The 21,826-nt window shown below is 44.4% G+C and overlaps 1 protein-coding gene across 3 annotated transcripts in view; it reads left to right on the top strand.

Annotated features, from left to right (window-relative positions):
• LOC144497831 (uncharacterized) overlaps positions 1-14,322 on the top strand; it is a 34,396-nt gene extending 20,074 nt beyond the window's left edge. For 2 of the 3 annotated variants that reach the window (XM_078219273.1, XM_078219271.1), the window contains 4 exons: positions 2,149-2,235; positions 6,302-6,391; positions 11,813-11,868; positions 13,883-14,322. In XM_078219273.1, coding sequence (XP_078075399.1) covers positions 2,149-2,235; positions 6,302-6,391; positions 11,813-11,868; positions 13,883-13,987 — 338 coding nt within the window. In that variant the 3' untranslated portion in view covers positions 13,988-14,322. The remainder of the gene's footprint in view (positions 1-2,148; positions 2,236-6,301; positions 6,392-11,812; positions 11,869-13,882) is intronic. The other variant, XM_078219272.1, reaches the window with a different exon arrangement.
• Positions 14,323-21,826: the final 7,504 nt, after the last annotated feature.

The following is a 21,826-nucleotide window of genomic DNA, read 5'->3' as shown; positions in this document are numbered from 1 at the left end:
TGTGCCTCTGAGTGTGTGCCTTTATCCCCAGCCTGCTTGCCTTTCCAGAACCTTCTCTGGCTTCTGGCCAATGAGGTCCCAGGAGGGGATTCCAATACCCAGTGAGTTTCTTGATGTCTGCCTGACAGGACACCAGGGTCCGCCCCCCAGGTGTCCATCTCCATGTTGTTAAACTTGTTATCAGGTAAGGTTTCTACAGGATCTCTTGGTGACAGAAAGTCTGGCCCGATCTGGGCTTCTAACAATAGACCGATGCATTTCAATGAGGTGCCATGATCTCCTGCTAAGTCTCAAGTAGAGTGTAACGACCTTTGATGGGTGGTTGATGGGTCAGGCCCAGACACATTTGTGTATTGTACAATTGGCCTGCCTGCTGTTTGACTGTGTTTGATTTCAATGTGCCCAATTCTTTAATTTAGGATATCCAATTTTATCAGCCTTAAAACTAGGCCCTGTTTATATCACCACATGTCCCTGGAGTGTTTTCAGTGGCTATTTCTCTGGAAAAAAACTTGTCAAAGTTTTCTCGGCACTTATTCCCTTTCATTGTTTTTCCAGATGCTGGGACCTTTTTGTATATCTAAATTGAGACACCGCTGACTGCAGGCAGTTTTACGGGAAGTCTTAAAGCAGAGTAGAGCAATACTAAAGCGACCATACCACTAGAAGTAGATTGGATGTAGGACCGGGAATGTCAGAAATTGGTATACAAAGCAGCCATTTTATATCCAGTAAATGGACAAGCAAACTAATTTCTACCTTAGTGTTTCCAAATAACCTCTGCCGAACATAGAAATGTAGAAAGGAACAGGAGTCGGTCAAGAGGAAATTAGAGATATCTCTTGGGGCTAAAGGGATCAAAAAATATGGGGGTAATGAGAGAATTAGGATATTGAATTTGATGATCAGCCATGATCATGATGAATGACGGAGCAGGCTCGAAGGGCCGAATGGCCTTCCCCTGCTTCTAGTTTATATGTTTCTATGTTCGTTTCTTCAAGCCTGCTCCACCATTCTTTATGATCATGGCTGATCATCCAACTCAGTAGCCTATATCTCCGGTATCCTTTGATCCCCTAGTGCTATATCTAACTCCTTCTTGAAAACATGCAATGTTTTGGCCTCAACTGATTTACGTGGTAGTGAATTCCATAAGCTTACCACTCTCTGGGTGAAGACATTTTTCCTCATCTCTGTCCTAAACTGTCTACCCTATATCCTTGGACTGGTTCTGGACACCCCCGCGATTGGGAACATCCTTCTTGCATCTGCGCTGTCGAGACCTGTTAGAATTTTAAAGGTTTCTATGAGATCCCCCCCTCATTCTTCTAAACTCCAGCGAATATAATCCTAACCAACTCAATCTCTCCTCATACTTCAGTCCTGCCATCCCAGGAATCAGCCTGGTAAACTTTCTTTGCATTCCGTCTATAGCAAGGACTTCCTCCCTCAGATAAGGACACCAGAACTGCACACAATATTCCAGATGTGGCCTCACCAAGGCCCTGTATGATTGCAGCAAGACATCCCTGCTCCTGAACTCGAATCCTCTCACCATGAAGGGTAACATAGTATTTGCCTTCTTTTCCTGCATGTTTAACTTGTGTACGAAGACACCCAGGTCTCATTGCACATTCCCCTCTCTCAATCTATAGAAATTCAAGTAATAATCTGCCTTCCTGTTTTAACAAAGTGGATGACTGCGCATTTATCCACATTACACTGCATCTGCCATGCATTTGCCCACTAACTCAACTTGTCCAAATCACAATGAAGCATCTGTGCATCCTTCTCACAGTGCAAGTGGTGAACCCTGCCCTTGTTAACATTTCAAGTCAATGAGCCTTCAGATCTGCTCTGGGACTATTGGATCACCTGGGTTTACAGGAGAGTAGGACAGAAAGACATGGATATCCATAAAGAAGACTACTCGGTTTTCTATCCATTGAATTGAAATGGGTAGACTATTCAGCCGCTATTCTTTCCTGCTTAATTTTCCTGCGTTTGTTGCATCCAAGGTAATCAATCCCAAGCACAGGATGTTTCCTGTACTTTTCCCGATCAATTGCATTTCCCAGAGCTACAGCAGGAAAACAACGGATCCGGATTTCTATGTGAGTATACTGATTTTGTTTTATTTATCTCCAGTTTCACTGCCTTTGGTAACTGCATTGGGTGAAATCAGTGTGATCATTGGGTCAGCGTTCCAGATTGTGGAACTAAATAATCGAGCGGGTGAGTATTCAATGATAAAATTGTAGCAAACAAATTAATTCTAAAAGTAAAATCCTGTCCGGAATAGTGTGATTGGGAGAGATGATTACATTGTCATTTTTGTCACAAGTTTTCATTGGAAATATCAATTGGTTATTAGTTTCCAGTGCTAAAGGAGGCCATTTGGCCCATTGTGTCTCTGCCAGCTTGCTAGACCAATCTGAATCAAATCACTCTGCTCGGCTATCTCCTCCTAGCCCCGTATCACCTTCTGCTTCAAAGACTTATCCAAACTTCCTTTTAATAGATGCAATGGTTCCCATCTCAAATGCTCCCTGCTTCAGAATCTCGTCTGCAAAGAAATTTCTCTGGAACTTTCTTTTCTACGTGATTGGCAATTTTATGTGAACACTGAGAATTATTTCGAACACCCGGTGCAGAAACAGGCCTTTCGGCCCAGGCAGTCCAGACCAACGTCAATGCTCCACTCAAGACTTCTGCTAGGGGATTTTCATAATCATTTCATTGCAATGTTAATATAAGCTTCTTGCGACTAATAAATAAAATTTACTTTAACTTTACATTTTTTTCTTAAAGAAGGCACGGTGGCACAATGGTTAGCACTACTGCCTCACAGCGCCAGGGACCTGGGTTCAATTCCCGGCTTGCGTCACTGTCTGTGTGGAGTTTGCATGTTCTCCCCGTGTCTGCGTGGGTCCAAAGATGTGCGAGTTAGATGGATTGGCCATGGTAAATTGTCCATTTAGTGTCAGGGGGATTAGCAGGGTAAATATGTGGGGTTACAGGGATAGGGCCTGGGTGGTATTGTTATCGGTGCAGGCTTGATAGCCCTAATGGCCTCCTGCACTGTAGGGGTTCTATGATTCTGTGAATCATTTGAAAAATTCATAACAGAATTGTTACAGTGCAGAAGGAGACTATTTGGTCCATTGTGTCTACACCAGCTCTCTGAGTAAGTCCCCTAGATCTATTTCCCTGCCTTCTTCCCCCAACCCTGTTTTCTTTCTAATTAGAATTCCTTAATGCTGTGTTGAATGCTTCTATCGAACCTGCCTCCACCACACACTCAGAGAATGCATTCCACCCAAACAGCCACTGCATTAAGGTATTATTCCTCATATCAACATTGCTTCTTTTACTAATTACTCTTGTTTGCAATTCTTTCACAAAGTTTCCTCTCCAACTATCTGCCCAGGTCCCTCATGATTTTGAATACTTCCTTTTGATCTTCCTTTCTCCAAAGAAAAACAGTCCTAACTTCCACAGCTTATCTTTTTAACTGAAGTTCCTCATCCCTGAAAGCATTCTCAGTAAATGGGGTGGCACAGTGCTGCCTCACAGTGCCAGGGACCTGGGTTCGATTCTCGGCTTGGATCACTGTCTGTGCAGAGTTCTCCCCATGTCTGTATGGATTTCCTTCAGGTGCTCCAGTTTCCTCCCACAGTCCGAAAGATGATGATGACGGATGCAAAGTTGATAATGAATCCATCAAACTTGGGCAGCACAGTGGCACAATGGTTAGCACTGCTGCATCGCAGCGCCAGGGACCTGGATTCAATTCCTGGCTTGGGTCACTGACTGTGCAGTTTGCACATTCGTCCCTTGTCTGCATGGGTTTCCTCCGCGTGCTCTGGTTTTCTCCCACATTCTGAAAGATGTGCTGGTTAGGTGCATTGGCCGTGCTAAATTCTCCCTCAGTATACCCGAACAAACGGCAGAGTGTGGCGACTAGGGGATTTTCACAGTAACTTCACTGCAGTGTTAATGTAAGTCTACTTGTGACACCAACAAATAAGCTTTAAATATTTTCTATACTCTATCCAATGCCTTCACAAATGTCCTACAGTGTGCACCCCAAAGTGGTTGCAATATTCTAGCGAGGCTGAATGATTGACTTGGACAAGTTCAACATTATTTCCTTGCTCTTGTACTCTGTGCCCTTATGAATGAAGTTAGGATGCTGTATGCTTTATTAACTGTGCTCCCAACCTATCCTGACACTTTCAATGACTTGTGCACATAAACACCCAAGTCCCGCTGCTCCGACACCAGCTTTCGAATTGACACTTTGGGGCCGATTTTACCAAATCGGGACTAAGTGCCGGGTCCGGTCGTCAAACGGATCCGCGCCCGGCAGCCGCGCTCCAGCGTGCCCATACGTCTTTTTTCGGCACCGGTCTATTGGGCGGGGCTTAACGCTATTGGAGCGGCCGGAGCTCCAACTGCGCATGCGCAGTTCGGAACAGACCGCAGGCAGCGCGCTCGGGCGCGAAAGGCAAAGCAGCGCAGACAGCAGAGAGGATGAAAGGAATTCCCTCTGCAGGATAATGTCCAAATCACAGGAACCTGACAGTCCAAAATCTGGGATAATATTACAGTAAGAAGTCTCACAACACCAGGTCAAAGTCCAACAGGTTTATTTGGTTGCAAATACCATAAGCTTTTGGAGCGCTGCTCCTTCGTCAGATGGAGTGGAAATGTGCACATTTCCACTCCAAATGACGAAGGAGCGGTGCTCCGAAAGCTTATGGTATTTGCTACCAAATAAACCTGTTGGACTTTAACCTGGTGTTGTGAGACTACTCCCAGTCCAACGCCGGCATCTCCACATCATAATATTACAGGACAGGGATGGGGGGATATACACTTTGAAATATTATCCCAGATTTTGGACTGTCAGGTTTTTAGTTCCCGTGATTTGGACATTATCCTCCAAAGGGAATTCCTTTCATCCTCTCTGCTGTCTGTGCTGCTTTGCCTTTCCCTGGGGGGGGGGGGGGGGGGGAATGGAGAAGGGGAGTGACGTGTCTGCCCCTGGGGGGGGGGGATCCCTCCTCCGATCCCTCCTCCGATCCCTCCTCCGATCCCTCCTCCGGTGGGGCGGAGGGATCGGCCGCAGACTGGCAGGCCCCCCCCCCCCCCCCCCCAGGGGCAGACACGTCACTCCCCTTCTCCACTCCCCCTCCCTCAGGGGAGACACGTCACTCCCCTTCTCCATCCCCCCCCACCCCCCACCCCCAGGGAAAGGCAGAGCAAGGCCAGGAACATGCATGAGGCTGTCGACGGACTACAGATCGGAAGGATGGTGGAGGGAGACCGGCGATCAAGCTAGGTCAGGGGTGTGCCTCCCAAGGGGGTCCGATCCCGGGGGGGGGGGTCTGCCAGCGGGGCCTGCCTCCCAGGGGGGTCTGATCAGTGGGGGGGGGACGGGGGGGGTGGCTGCGGGGTGGTTCGTGGGGGGTGGGGTCCACTAAGGATGGTCGGGGGGGATTGGCTTCGGCGGTTTCCCTGCTGAATTGAAGTCCCATTCGGACTTTTATTTAGCAGGTCGTTTAATGCGCAGGGGCGAAATGGGCTGCAACCTGGTGAAGTCGGATTCATCGGTAAAGTTGGGCGCGAGCTTCATTCAGTCGATTTAAATGCATGCAAATGCATGCCAGACCCACGCCCGGATCGGCGCTCGGTAAAGACGCGATCTGCCATGAGTTGGGTGCAGATCGCGTTTTAGGCCCGACGCCCAACTTTACCGCGATTTCGCGCCCGAAAACAGGCGCAAAATTTTGGTAAAATCGGGCCCTTTATTTTATATTGGTGATTATCATGCAAGTTCAAAGGTTGGGAGCTAAAGATTTCTATAAGTGAAAGGCCTCAGTTAATTTTTCTCATGATTTGTGTGCTTACAGTGAAGACTAAGATGGGATTTTCTGTGCTCCCCGTGGTGTGTTTAATGGCAGCGGAGTTGGCCCGCCATTGGCCAGGGGCAGATTCTACCGGTCCCACCGTTGTCAACCTGTGGCTGGGGGGGTGGGGAGGTGAGGGGGTCGGGGAGGTGAGGGGGTCGGGGAGGTGAGGGGGTCGGGGAGGTGAGGGGGTCGGTGGGGGGGTGGGGGGCGGATTCACTGTCAGTGGGGCCGGAACATTCCATTGGTGGTAATGGCCAGAAAATTCCGGCCTGTGCATTACAATATATATTTATTGTATTCATTTTCAGTGACTGCATTCAGTCTTTTGATTAATGGTGCTGATTAGAACTACAATTTCTGTGTTTGTATCTTATCAATCGCAGATAAAGGATGCGAGGCAACATTCTATCTACAAACAAGTAGAATTCTTGCTGTGGTGCTGCCAATTTTCTTGCTTGCAGTCCTTGTGCTATGTAAGTATCGATGATTCAGCGACAGGGTGTTTCCAAACTGTTGCATCAAATGCAAAGTGCTGTGGGAAAGAAGTGTGACTGACTGACAGATTATTTGCTTCACTCACAGTGACCACCAGGGTGCTATTTACCCCCTGATTTTTACTGAGTTAAAGAATGAATATTAAATTCCACCAGCTGCTGTATTCCGAGAACATTAGCCAGGGCTTCTGGATTACTAGTCCATTGACATTACCACCGTCAACCCCCTGAGCTGTAACAATCAAATCCATTCATGATGTGAACTGGATCTAGCTGGACTGCTTCGTACACTCAAATAAAGGCAAAGTACTGTGGGTAATATAGCTCTGATGAAGAGTCACCCAGATTCAAAATGTTGGCTCTATTTTCTCTCCACAGATGCTGTCAGACCTGCTGAGTTTCCGTAGCATTTTCTATTTTGTACTTCATACACTCCCCTGCTCCTGTCTGCTTCCGCACGTTCCAGGATTATTCTGGAATATAAAGATGAGGTTCTGGAATCTAAAGCAGTGGTTAGCACTGCTGCCCCGCGGCGCAAGGGACTTGTGTCCGATTCCCGGCTTGGGTCACTGTCTGTGCGGAGTTTGCACGTTCTCCCCGTGTCTGCGTGGGTTTCCTCCGGGTGCTGCGGTTTCCTCCCACACTCCAGAGATGTGCGGGTTAGGTTGACTGGCCGTGCTAAATTAACCTCAGTATCAGGAGGAATAGCAGGGTAAATATGAGAGTTTACGGGAATTGGGCCTGGGTGGGATTGTGGTCGGTGCAGACTCGATGGACCGAATGGCCTCCTTCTGCACTGTAGATTCTATGATCCCGACTTCTTTTCTCCACCGAAACCTCGCCTCCCTGCTCCTCCATCCTCCCCTTCAGCAATAAGTACAAAGATCAGATGGGCTACATTGGCACTAAGTTCAAGACCATCCAACAATTCCACGAGCTCACCAGGCCCAAACGTCTTTGCTTCCCCCTGATCCAGCCCCAAACTCGCATCTTCCTCTACTTACTTTCTTATTGCCCCTCTTGCCCCCTGTAAGATCATTCTGCCCCTGAAATCCGCCCCCTGTTCCCTCAATCCTGTTTCCACTAATCCACAGAACCTTACCATGTCCCCTCCTGGCTCCAATGTCAGCTGGTTTTGTTAAAGGTCTCCTTCAAATCTGATGTCATCATCCCTCTCCAGTAAAAAAACAACCATTGACTTCAGTGTCCTTGCCCAATACCATCCTATCTGCAACCTCCCATTGCCCTCCAAAATCTTTAAATGTGTTTTCACCTCCCAAATCCATTGCAATCTTTCCGTGACCTCCCATCTTTGAATCCCTCCAATCAGGTTTCTGTCCCAACGCAGCACAAAATGGCTCCCACCAATGTAAAAGATGACATCCTACGTGACTGTGACACGTGTAAACTTTTTCCTCTCGCAGACTCGATGAGCCAAAGGTCCTTTTCTGCACTGTATGACTCTTGTTCTTCTCAACCTGTCTGCAGCCTTTGACGTAGTTAAAAAGAAAAAAAAGGTTTATTCATTAATCTCAAGCTGACGTTCACAGTAACTTCATTGCAGTTAAATTCCCTTAGTCATCACACTATGGCGCCTGTTTGAGTCAATGCACCAAACCAACATGTCTTTCAGACTGTGGGAGGAAACCGGAGCACCCGGAGGAAACCCACGCAGACACAGGGAGAATTTGCAAACTCCACACAGACAGTGACCCAAGCCGGGAATCGAACCCGGGTCCCTGGCGCTGTGAGGCAGCAGTGCTAATCACTGTACCACCGTGCCGCCCCACTAACCCGCAATGCACTGTTGCCCAGCTGGGTGTGGTGGCTCTCATCTGGCTCCATTCTTATTCCTCCAGTCCATAAGCCTTGACTTTGTTAATCAGTCTTTTATGTCGTTCCATTCTATCCTGGCTCGATTCCTTCTCATCATAATGAAATTATGCTCCAAATTAGATGTTCTATATTTGATTTGTCGCTTACCAAGATAAACCTTAAGATACGTGGTCACTCTTAACCAGATGTTCCCACATTGGTCTATTTACCCACCTCATTTCCCATCCCTGGATCCAGCAATGCCTCCTCTTCAGTTAGGCTAGACACACTAATCAAGGAAGTTCTTCTGACCACAGTTCAGAAATGTCTTCCCTTCCTTGAATCTAGCAATAACAAAATCAATATTATTGGTAATTAATTTTTGTGAATGAAAAAGTGATTACATGGCGTATATATTTAACATTGTTTCAACATGTAATGGAATGTTCACTCGTAGAATATTAGAATCTCGACAGTGGAGAAGGTGGCCATTTGACCCATCGCGTCTGAACATAAGAACATCAGAACATAACATAAGAAATAGGAGCAGGAGTAGGCCATCTAGCCCCTCGAGCCTGCCCCGCCATTCAATAAGATCATGGCTGATCTGAAGTGGATCAGTTCCACTTACCCGCCTGATCCACATAACCCCTAATTCCCTTACCGATCAGGAATCCATCTATCCGTGATTTAAACATATTCAACGAAGTAGCCTCCACCACTTCAGTGGGCAGAGAATTCCAGAGATTCACCACCCTCTGAGAGAAGAAGTTCCTCCTCAACTCTGTCCTAAACTGACCCCCCTTTATTTTGAGGCTGTGCCCTCTAGTTCTAGTTTCCTTTCTAAGTGGAAAGAATCTCTCCACCTCTACCCTATCCAGCCCCTTCATTATCTTATAGGTCTCTATAAGATCCCCCCTCAGCCTTCTAAATTCCAACGAGTACAAACCCAATCTGCTCAGTCTCTCCTCATAATCAACACCCCCTCATCTCTGGTATCAACCTGGTGAACCTTCTCTGCACTCCCTCCAAGGCCAATATATCCTTCCGCAAATAAGGGGACCAATACTGCACACAGTATTCCAGCTGCGGCCTCACCAAAGCCCTGTACAGATGCAGCAATGATGTGGAGATGCCGACGTTGGACTGGGGTGAACACAGTAAGAAGTCTCACAACACCAGGTTAAAGTCCAACAGGTTTATTTGGTAGCAAATACCATAAGCTTTCGGAGCACTGCTCCTTCGTCAGATGGAGTGGAAATGTGCTCTCAAACAGTGCAAACAGACAAAATCAAGTTGCAGAATACTGATTAGAATGCAAATCCTACCGCCAGCCAGGTCTTAAAGGTACAGACAATGTGGGTGGAGGGAACATTAAACACAGGTTAAAGAAATGTGTATTGTCTCCAGACAGAACAGCTAGTGAGATTCTACAAGCCCAGGAGGCAAGCTGTTGGGCTTACTGATAATGTGACATAAATCCAACATCTCGGTTTAGGCCGTCCTCATGTGTGCGGAATAGCCAAGTTCACTTTTCCACTTATCTTTGTGTCGTCTGCAAACTTTGTTACCCTACACTCAGTCCCCTCCTCCAGATCGTCTATATAAATGGTAAATAGTTGAGGCCCCAGTACCGATCCCTGCGGCACGCCACTAGTTACCATCTGCCAACCAGAAAAGCACCCATTTATTCCGACTCTCTGCTTCCTGTCGGATAGCCAATCCACGCTGACACCCTACCCCCAACTCCGTGTGACCCAATCTTCTTCAGCAACCTTTTGTGAGGTACCTTATCAAACGCCTTTTGGAAATCCAAAAACACCGCATCCACCGGTTCCCCTCCGTCAACCGCACTAGTCACATCTTCATAAAAATCCAACATGTTCGTCAGGCATGACTTTCCCCTCATGAATCCATGCTGCGTCTGCTTAATCGAACCATTCTTATCCAGATGGCCTGCTATTTCTTCTTTAATGATGGATTCTAGCATTTTCCCAACTACAGACGTTCAGCTAACCGGCCTGTAGTTACCCGCCTTTTGTCTATTTCCTTTTTTAAACAGCGGCGTAACATTAGCCGTTTTCCAATCCGCCGGCACTACCCCAGAATCCAATGAATTTTGATAAATAACCACTAACGCATCCGCTATTACCTCTGGCAATTCTTTCAGTACCCTGGGATGCATTCCATCCGGGCCCGGGGACTTGTCCACCTTCAGTCCCGTTAGTCTACCAAGCACTGCCTCCCTGGTAACATTAATTGTATTGAGTACCTCTCCTCCTACCAACCCTCTATCGTTAATATTCGGTAAACAATTGGTGTCTTCCACCGTGAAGACCGACACAAAAAACTTATTTAAAGCTTCAGCCATTTCCTTATTTCCCACTATTAAATCCCCCCTCTCGTCCTCCAAGGGGGTCCAACATTCTGCACCAACAACAATTCCAGCCAGGCCCTATCCGCGTAACCTCACGTATTTACCATGCTAGTCCCCCTGACACTAAGGGTCAGTTCAGCATGGCCAATCCACCTAACCCACACATCTTTGGAGTGTAGGAGGAAACCAGAGCACCCTTAGTAAACCCACGCAGACACGGGGAGAACGTGCAAACTCCACACACACTGTCGGCCGGAATTGAACCAGGTCCCTGGTGCTGTGAGGCAGCAGTGCTAACCACTGTGCCACCCTACCTCCATTCATTACAGAAAAACTTTTGTTCATATTTTACTTGTCTTTGCACAAGACCAATCAGTCACCTTCACTTTTTCTTGCCACATTCACTTATTTTGACTGTCTCAGTTCTATTTTCTTATTACCCTAAGATCAAAGGACAACATTGCTGAGTTTTGAAATGATGGCAACATAGAAAACTAGAAGCAGAAGTAGGCCATTTGGCCCTTTGAGCCTGCTGCACCATTTATTTTGATCATGGCTGATCATCGAATTCAATATCCTGATTCCCCCCTTTTCTCCCATATCCCTTGATCCCTTTTACCCAAGAGCTATATCTAATTTCTTGAAATCAGACAACGTTTTGGCCTCAAATACATTCAATGGTAGTGAATTCCACACATTCGCCACACTCTGGGTGAAGAAATTTCTCCTCACCTCAGTCCTAAGAGGTTTACCTCTTATCCTCAAACTATGACCCCTAGTTCTGGACTCCCCCACCATTGGGATCATTCTTTCTGAATCTACCCTGTCTAACCCTGTTAGAATTTTATAAGTTTCTATGAGATGCCTCCTCACTCTTCTAAACACCAGTGAATAGAATTCTAACCGACTTAGTCTCTCCTCACATGACAGGCCTGCCATCTGGTGATGGCAGGCGATCCTCCAGTTTTTAATATATTTCTATGGAATTCCTATGTTACTTTAGAGCATTTGAAATAAATAGGTTAATATTATCATGAACAATGGAATTTCCTATGACTTGTTAAACCTTGGCACACCACCTGGTTAAAAATTAAAGGCTGACTAGCTCTGCGAAATAATTTATGGGCTAATTAATGGTCTATTTATTGAAAACTTTTGCTTAGTTGATTTTCTCATTGATATCACTCCTTGTATTTGTTCACCATCAGCAGGTAAAACATGCACCAAACAGACCGATGGAAACAATGCTGAGGCTGAGAGGATTGTAAGTATTGGAACCAAACACAAGTGATCAGTTAGAAATTCATCTGTTGCTTTGAACCGTTCTGTAAACCGTTCATTCCTTTATTGTAGTCAGAAATGGTGATACAATTATATATTTTTTAAAAGTTTATTTATTCGTGTCACAAGTAGGCTTATGTTAACACTGCAATGAAGTTACTGCGAAAATCTCATAGTTGCCACACTCCGGTGCCTGTTCGGGTACACTGACAGAGAATTTAACACGTCCAGTGCACCTAACCAGCACATCTTTCAGACTGTGGGAGGAAACCCAAGCAGACAGGGGGAGAATGTGCAGACTCCGCACAGACAGAGACCCAAGCCGGGAATCGAAGCTGGGCCTCTGGTGCTGTGAGGCAGCAGTGGTAACCACTGTGCCGCCTATGTGGCATCATGATGCCCATGTGCCACAGTGCCACCCATTTTGCTGTTGGTGAGTATTTTTTTAATGGAGAATGAGGAAATTGAGCCAAAAGTATGGATGGCCACAGTGTTGACTTTCTTCGGAAGGAACTCTTCAAATGCAGACAATAAAATATGCCAAAACGTACTCCAACTTATAAATCAAAGAAAGGGTTTAATAAAGAAACTTCATTACTCCAAACCTGTGGCCTCGCCCTCGGCCAATCCACAATTCCCAACAGGTTCTTATTTATAGTGAGTCAGCTGACTATCACATCATTCTGCAATTGGTTCCATGGTTTATTGGGTCAGCTGACCCTTACAGCTTGTTACCATTGGTCACATTACCTCCAATACAAAGTTGTCACTGGTTACATTCCAACATTGACTGCATGCTGTGTTGTTTGATTTTGGTGACACACAGATGGGAGGATTATTTTTACAAAGTTTTGTCAATATTTTATAGAGCAATGAAAGTAAACCCTGCTTGAGGGAAAAATGTACAAGATTATATTAATATTCTTGAGTTTAATGCCAGTTAAAAATTTAGAACTAATTTGTCTTTATCAAGTTGCAATGAATTTACTCTTGAAAAGTGACTAAACTTAGGAAACGCGAGGATACTCAAACGTTCTGCCTTTATAGAGAGGATTTCAATAACTGTATTACTGACTAGTCCATAATAATATTTATTGTGAAAACCAAACTGCTTGAAGGTTTATACTGCAAACTTGAATAATAAGAATTATTCATGTCTAAAAAAAAATTCAATTGAAGGCATCTTTTAAAGAGTCAAGTGGATGTTATTAATTAAAGTTCCTACTTGCAGATTTTTTAAAAAAAAGTCAACCTTTTACTTTCCAAGGCAAAATGCTGCAGATGCTGGGAATAAAATCATAGAATCCCTCCAGTGCGGAAGGAGGCCATTCGGCCCATCGAGCCTGCACCGACAACAATCCCAGCCAGGCTCTATCCTCGTAACCCCACATATTTACTCTGTTAGCCCCCCGATACTAAGGGGCAATTTAGCATGGTTAATCACCAAAACTGCATATCTTTGGAGTGTGGGAAGAAACTGGAGCACCCATAGGAAACCCACGAAGACACGGGGAGAATGTACAAGCTCAGTGCTGACCATCTACAGTATTTTCTGTTTTTATTACAGAACAAATGATAAAGGTGAAAGTAAAGAAATGAAACATGTGACTTGATAAGTTGTGAATGGCTGGAATGGAAAGGGGGCGGCACAGTGGCAAAGTGGTTAGCACTGCTGCCTCACAACGCCAGGAACCTGGGTTCAATTCCGGCCTTGGGTGATTGTCTTTTTAGGGTTTGCACGTTCTCACAAAGAGATGGTTAGGGTCAGGAAAATGGAAAGTGTTGAATTGATGTAGGATGATGGAAGAGTCAGTTATGGAGGTAGGAAAGGACTGGAAAATTGGGGGTAAATGGGGGAATAGTCAGAATAGGTAATAAATTCAGTGGCAGTAACTGGCTGAAGCAATGGATTGTCAGGTGCATTCCCATTTCGTGCATTCCTATTTCGCTGTTTGCAAACATGACAACTCATGTTCTTTTTTCAATCTTTTGTTCAGCAGGAGATGACTGGACCATCATCTAATCCCAGCAGCAAAGTCCCACTGAAGAGTGATATTGAATCAGGAAAATCGGTGTACGTTGAGGAACACTGTTCCCAGTGAAGAATTGCTGTATATTGAAAAACACTGTACAGAGTGACGAATAGCTGTATATTGAAAAACACTGTACAGAGTGACGAATAGCTGTATATTGAAAAACACTGTCTCCAGTGAAGAATTACTGTATATTGAAAAACACTGTCCCCAGTGAAGAATTGCTGTATATTGAGGATCACTGTTCTCAGTGAAGAATTGCTGTATATTGAAAAACACTGTCCCCAGTGAAGAATTGCTGTATATTGAAAAACACTGTTCCCAGTGAAGAATTGCTGTATATTGAAAAACACTGTTCCCAGTGAAGAATTGCTGTATATTGAAAAACACTGTTCACAGTGAAGAATTGCTGTATATTGAGGATCACTGTTCTCAGTGAAGAATTGCTGTATATTGAGGATCACTGTCCCCAGTGAAGAATTGCTGTATATTGAGGATCACTGTCCCCAGTGAAGAATTGCTGTATATTGAAAAACACTGTCCCCAGTGAAGAATTGCTGTATATTGAAAAACACTGTCCCCAGTGAAGAATTGCTGTATATTGAAAAACACTGTCCCCAGTGAAGAATTGCTGTATATTGAGGATCACTGTCCCCAGTGAAGAATTGCTGTATATTGAAAAACACTGTCCCCAGTGAAGAATTGCTGTATATTGAGGATCACTGTCCCCAGTGAAGAATTGCTGTATATTGAAAAACACTGTCCCCAGTGAAGAATTGCTGTATATTGAGGATCACTGTTCCCAGGGAAGAATTGCTGTATATTGAGGATCACTGTCCCCAGGGAAGAATTGCTGTATATTGAGGATCACTGTCCCCAGTGAAGAATTGCTGTATATTGAAAACACTGTCCCCAGTGAAGAATTGCTGTATATTGAGGATCACTGTCCCCAGTGAAGAATTGCTGTATATTGAAAACCACTGTCCCCAGTGAAGAATTGCTGTATATTGAGGATCACTGTCCCCAGTGAAGAATTGCTGTATATTGAAAACACTGTCCCCAGTGAAGAATTGCTGTATATTGAGGATCACTGTCCCCAGGGAAGAATTGCTGTATATTGCGGATCACTGTCCCCAGTGAAGAATTGCTGTATATTGAGGATCACTGTCCCCAGTGAAGAATTGCTGTATATTGAAAACACTGTCCCCAGTGAAGAATTGCTGTATATTGAGGATCACTGTCCCCAGGGAAGAATTGCTGTATATTGCGGATCACTGTCCCCAGTGAAGAATTGCTGTATATTGAAAACACTGTCCCCAGTGAAGAATTGCTGTATATTGAGGATCACTGTCCCCAGTGAAGAATTGCTGTATATTGAAAACACTGTCCCCAGTGAAGAATTGCTGTATATTGAGGATCACTGTCCCCAGGGAAGAATTGCTGTATATTGCGGATCACTGTCCCCAGTGAAGAATTGCTGTATATTGAAAACACTGTCCCCAGTGAAGAATTGCTGTATATTGAGGATCACTGTCCCCAGTGAAGAATTGCTGCATGTTGAAAACCACTGTTCCCAGTGAAGAATTGATGTATATTGAAAAACGCTGTCCCCAGTGAAGAATTGCTGTATATTGAGGATCACTGTCCCCAGTGAAGAATTGCTGTATATTGAAAACACTGTCCCCAGTGAAGAATTGCTGTATATTGAGGATCACTGTCCCCAGTGAAGAATTGCTGTATATTGAAAACACTGTCCCCAGTGAAGAATTGCTGTATATTGAGGATCACTGTCCCCAGGGAAGAATTGCTGTATATTGCGGATCACTGTCCCCAGTGAAGAATTGCTGTATATTGAAAACACTGTCCCCAGTGAAGAATTGCTGTATATTGAGGATCACTGTCCCCAGTGAAGAATTGCTGCATGTTGAAAACCACTGTTCCCAGTGAAGAATTGATGTATATTGAAAAACGCTGTCCCCAGTGAAGAATTGCTGTATATTGAGGATCACTGTCCCCAGTGAAGAATTGCTGTATATTGAAAACCACTGTTCCCAGGGAAGAATTGCTGTATATTGAAAAACACTGTTCCCAGTGAAGAATTGCTGTATATTGAAAAACACTGTTCACAGTGAAGAATTGCTGTATATTGAGGATCACTGTTCTCAGTGAAGAATTGCTGTATATTGAGGATCACTGTCCCCAGTGAAGAATTGCTGTATATTGAAAACCACTGTTCCCAGGGAAGAATTGCTGTATATTGAAAAACACTGTTCCCAGTGAAGAATTGCTGTATATTGAAAAACACTGTTCACAGTGAAGAATTGCTGTATATTGAGGATCACTGTTCTCAGTGAAGAATTGCTGTATATTGAGGATCACTGTCCCCAGTGAAGAATTGCTGTATATTGAGGATCACTGTCCCCAGTGAAGAATTGCTGTATATTGGAAAACACTGTCCCCAGTGAAGAATTGCTGTATATTGAGGATCACTGTCCCCAGTGAAGAATTGCTGTATATTGAAAAACACTGTCCCCAGTGAAGAATTGCTGTATATTGAGGATCACTGTTCCCAGGGAAGAATTGCTGTATATTGAAAAACACTGTCCCCAGTGAAGAATTGCTGTATATTGAGGATCACTGTTCCCAGGGAAGAATTGCTGTATATTGAGGATCACTGTCCCCAGGGAAGAATTGCTGTATATTGAGGATCACTGTCCCCAGTGAAGAATTGCTGTATATTGAAAACACTGTCCCCAGTGAAGAATTGCTGTATATTGAGGATCACTGTCCCCAGTGAAGAATTGCTGTATATTGAGGATCACTGTCCCCAGTGAAAAATTGCTGCATGTTGAAAACCACTGTTCCCAGTGAAGAATTGATGTATATTGAAAAACGCTGTCCCCAGTGAAGAATTGCTGTATATTGAAAAACACTGTCCGCAGTGAAGAATTGCTGTATATTGAAAAACACTGTCCCCAGTGAAGAATTGCTGTATATTGAGGATCACTGTCCCCAGTGAAGAATTGCTGTATATTGAGGATCACTGTCCCCAGTGAAGAATTGCTGTATATTGAGGATCACTGTCCCCAGTGAAGAATTGCTGTATATTGAGGATCACTGTCCCCAGTGAAGAATTGCTGTATATTGAAAACCACCGTCCTGAGTGATGAATTGCTGTATATTGAAAACCACCGTCCCCAGTAAAGAATTGCTGTATATTGAGGATCACTGTCCCCAGTGAAGAATTGCTGTATATTGAAAACCACTGTCCTGAGTGATGAATTGCTGTATATTGAAAACCACCGTCCCCAGTAAAGAATTGCTGTATATTGAAAAACACTGTCCCCAGTGAAGAATTGATGTATATACAAAAACACCCCCACTGAAGAGTTGCTGTATATTGAAAACACTGTTCCTGGTGGAGAATTGCTATATATTGGAAAAACACTTTGCAGTGAAGAATTGCTGAGTATCAAAGAGCATTTTTCCCATTGATGAACTGCCATATATTGAGGAAGATCTGTCAATAAAGAATCTATTTTGAACTTTAAATTTCAACAACTGCAAACGGCGCTTCTTCATGCGGTAGAATTTTCTGAGATCTTGTTTGATTTGTGTGGCTTTGCCATGCAAGTGGCTCATCAGAATATCGTGACTGCAAAGCTGAAAATTTTATGTCCTTGAATGTCATTTTTAATTTCTTCCCTCCTGGGAAATCATGAAGTAGGAATCTTAGTGGGACATTTGGCCCATTGTGACTGTTCCACCATTTGATAAGATCGTGACTGATCTGATTTGGCCTTAATTCCACGTTCCTGCTTGCTCCCCGTACCCTTTGTTAACTCATCTGCTGCCTTCAGCCTTGAATATGTTCAAGAAGAAAGACCCTGCAAAGGTTCATTGCCCTTGGGATTTCTCAGCTTTGGGGTGGGCGTGGCTGGAAAATCCCGCCCGAAGATCTGTGAATGTTCTGCTTTAAATGATTTGGGTACTTGCCAAACTTGATGTGTTTTACAAAAGTTGTATTTGTCTTATGGGGTGGCCTTACTGAATATTATGCATGATTCAAGAGAAGCATTTTATTATAACTGTTTTCATTTCTCAGTATTTATTTTTTTACGGATTTTATTTTGTATAAGCTTTTGGAATGCTTTTTGTATTTTTATGGTTAATGTGAGCAAGGCAGTATTTATTGTCTATCACTGTTTACACTGAGATAAAGGCAGTATTTATCTTCTATCACTAGTTACACTGAGATCATAAGCAACTATTTTTGTTATTATTTATTCTCAGGATGTGGGCATGGATCACTATTATTGTAAACAAATGCGTCTCTGATTAGTCACGTGACTTGTGGTGACGCCATCAGAGACATTTGCGGTGTGTTCCCTCTCTCCCATCCTGGACTCTAAGCAGTTTAGGTTAGTCTATTTATTAGCGTCACAAGTAGGCTTGCATTAACACTGCATTGAAGTTACTGTGAAAATCCCCTCGTCGCCACACTCCGGGTATACTGAGGGAGAATTTTGCATGGCCAATGCACCTAACCAGCATGTCATCTGGACTGTGGAATGAAATCCACAGACAGAATGTGCAGACTCTGCACAGATAATGACTCAAGCCGGGAATTGAACCCGGGTCCCTGGCACTGTGAGGCAGCAGTGCTAACCACCGTGCCGTCCCTAGCAAGCAACACCTATCTAATAAAGCTCGACCAACTGGTTAAGTAACGCACCGTGCGGCAACCTTTTATCTTTGCTATACAAGTGAGCTGACTGCATTGCTGTACAACACTGACAAAGCCGGCTTTATTTAGGATTCCTCATTGCCCCTGAGAAGTTTGCAGTGAACCGAGCTCTTGAACTTCTGCAATCTGACAGTCTTAACGATTCTCCCACAACAGTGTGAAAACATTGAAAGTGTAAAACTTGTTTAGCGCTGCAAACCATCTCCGCATGTGTTCTTTTCAACTGGTTCAAATGAAAAAAAGAAGCAAAGACAAGCTTGCAATTTTGTTTGTGTGTAATTGATGGTTTCACTTGTTTGAATAGCACTAATATGTGATGGTGAGTCTGTAAACATGACACAGTAATCACGTTAGTTCAACAAAAGTGGAGATGATTTTTAAAAAAAAGGAAAACTGAAATTTTTGATCTTGGAAAAGTCAATTAAATTCTCCTATGGAGAAGCGTGTTGAAACTTTTATATACTTTATAACTTTTATATACTTTATGAAAAATTTATACACTTTTTTAACTTATGTATGATGACATAAGGGCACTGGGAGAATTGTCCCTGTTGAGTATTTGGATTCAAAAAATGGCCCAAGATACAGACCTCAGAACTGTGACACTTTTGAAACTTCAATCAGATCATGGGTGTGGGGGGTGCAGTTAAGTACTTATTTGCCTGTACTGTTTATTCAATAAACTGATAACACCTGATTCCAATGTTTAAGAGCCTGATTGAAAATGTTGCACTAACACACTTGAGGCTGACATTATTTTGGTCTGATTGCAGGAAGGCATTGCGAATAGAATTGAACATCTTGATCTGATTTGATTTATTATTGTCACACGTATTGGGATATAGTGAAAAGTATTGTTTCTTGCGTGCTATACAGACAAAACATATCGTTCATAGAGTACATAGGGGAGAAGGAAAGGAGAGAGTGCAGAATATAGTGTTGCAGTCATAGCTAGGGTGTAAAGATTAACTTCATATAAGGTAGGTCCATTCAAAAGCCTGATGGCAGCAGGGAAGAAGCTGTTCTCGAGTCGGTTAGAACGTGTGCTCAGGCTTTTGTATCTTTTTCCCAATGGAAGCAGGCGGAAGAGAGCATGTCCGGGGTGCGTGGGGTCCTTTGATTATGCTGGCTGCTTTTCCAAGGCAGTGGGAATTGGAGACAGAATCAATGGATGGGAGGCTGGTTTGAGTGATGGACTGGGCTACGTTCACAATCCTTTTTAGTTCCTTGCGGTCTTGGGCAGAGCAGGAGCCATACCAAGCTGTGATACATCCGTAAAGGGTGCATCTGTAAAAATTGGTGAGAGTCATGCCAAATTTCCTTAGCCTCGTGAGAAAGTTGAGGCATTGGTGGGCTTTCTTAACTGTAAGGTGGGTCTGGAGGGACCAGGACTGGTAGTTGGTGATCTGGATACCTAGAAACTTGAAGCTCTCGACCATTTCCATTAGATTCTCTCACTCCTGTACTCCGTCTCATCATTATTTGAGATCTGACCCAGTACAGTGGTGCCATCAGCAAACTTGAAAATGGAGTTGGAGCTAAATTTTGCCACATAGTCATAAGTGTATAAGGAGTATAGTAAGGGGCTGAGGACACAGCCTTGTGGGGCACCGATGTTGAGGATAATTGTGGAGAAGGTGTTGTTGCCTATTCTTACTGATTGCGGTCTGTGGGTTAGGAATTCTGTCCAGTCACAGACGGAGGATCCGAGCCCTAGAGTATGGAGTTTGGGGATGAGTTTGGTTGGGATAATGGTATTGAAGGATGAACATCAGGAAAGAACCTCACTTTCTGACTTAACATTGAAGGTGTGGTCATTGATGAAACAACTGAAGGTACCTGGGCTTGGGATAACACTCTTGGAGACTCCTGCATGAAGCTAAGTGTGGCTCAAGCATGTAACCAAGTCTTTGAAGCGTATTAGGGCTGGAATTCTCCAACCTCCTCGTCCATGGCTGGGATTCTCCAGTCCCGCTGCAATGAATGGGGATTTGGCCAACCGTCAAATTCTCTTCTCGCTGGCAACGACGGCGGGGCACACGACATTGGAAAATTCCAGCCAGGATTGCGGGAATCACTGCTGCTTGTTAAACCATGACCTTACACTCAGGTTTCTCAGTAAACCAAAGGTTGATCTGGCACATTGGAGGTGGTGATGAATTTCATCTCTCTTTTGTCAGGAGGAGGTTTCTAAGGTACCGAAAATGGTCCACAGTTTCCAGGATCATAGCTTTGATCTTGTTTCCACTGGCGGGTGAAACTAGAAATAGGGGGCATAGCAAATTTAGGGCTGAGTTGAGAAGGAAATTCTTCACCCAAAGGGTTATGAATCTGTGGAATTCCCTACCCAGAGAAGGAGTGAGGCTACTTCATTGAATGTTTTAAGGCAAGGATAGATAAATTTTTGAACAGTGGAGGAATGAAGGGTTATGGTGCGTGGGCAGGTAAGTGGAGCTGAGTCCATGATAAGTCCATGATCTTATTGGATGGCGGGGCAGGCTCGAGGGCCAGATGGCCTTCTCCTGCTCCTAGTTCTTATGTTCTTATGACATGCGAGTGACATGTTGTGCTGTGGGAGCTGGTTGGAAGAGAAGCTTTACTTTTCTGGGAGTTTGATAAAAGGTCCATTATTTTCACGCGCTTTGGGAAAGGAGTCAGCAATAAGTTGGAGTTCAGTTTCTGAGTAAGTGCACAGACAAGCTACACTCAGCAGTGTACTGAAGCCAGGGTATGAATGTCCAAGGGTGGGGCTTGAGTCCATGTCTTTGACTGGACTGAGGAAATTGGGAATCAGATGGTGAGTTGACCCAGGAGAACTGCATTGATATGGAAGCCAAACAGCTCTGAAAAAGTCTTATCATAGAATCCCTACAGTGCCATTCAGCCCATCGAGTCTGCACTGACAACAATCCCACCCAGGCCCTATCCCCATAACCCCATGCATTTACCCTAGTTAGTCCCCCTGACACTAAGGGGCAATTTATCATGGCCAATCCACCTAACCTGCACATCTTTGGACTGTGGGAGGAGACTGGTGCACCCAGAGGAAACCCACGCAGACACGGGGAGAACGTGCAGACTCCACACACACAGTGACCCGGGTCCTTGGGGCTGTGAGGCAGCAGCATTAACCATTGTGCCGCCTGGTGGATTGAACACGG

This window comes from Mustelus asterias, chromosome 8 (assembly GCF_964213995.1).
Source record: "Mustelus asterias chromosome 8, sMusAst1.hap1.1, whole genome shotgun sequence".
NCBI classification, from domain to species: domain Eukaryota; kingdom Metazoa; phylum Chordata; class Chondrichthyes; order Carcharhiniformes; family Triakidae; genus Mustelus; species Mustelus asterias.
This window is presented reverse-complemented; position numbering and strand designations above follow the sequence as displayed.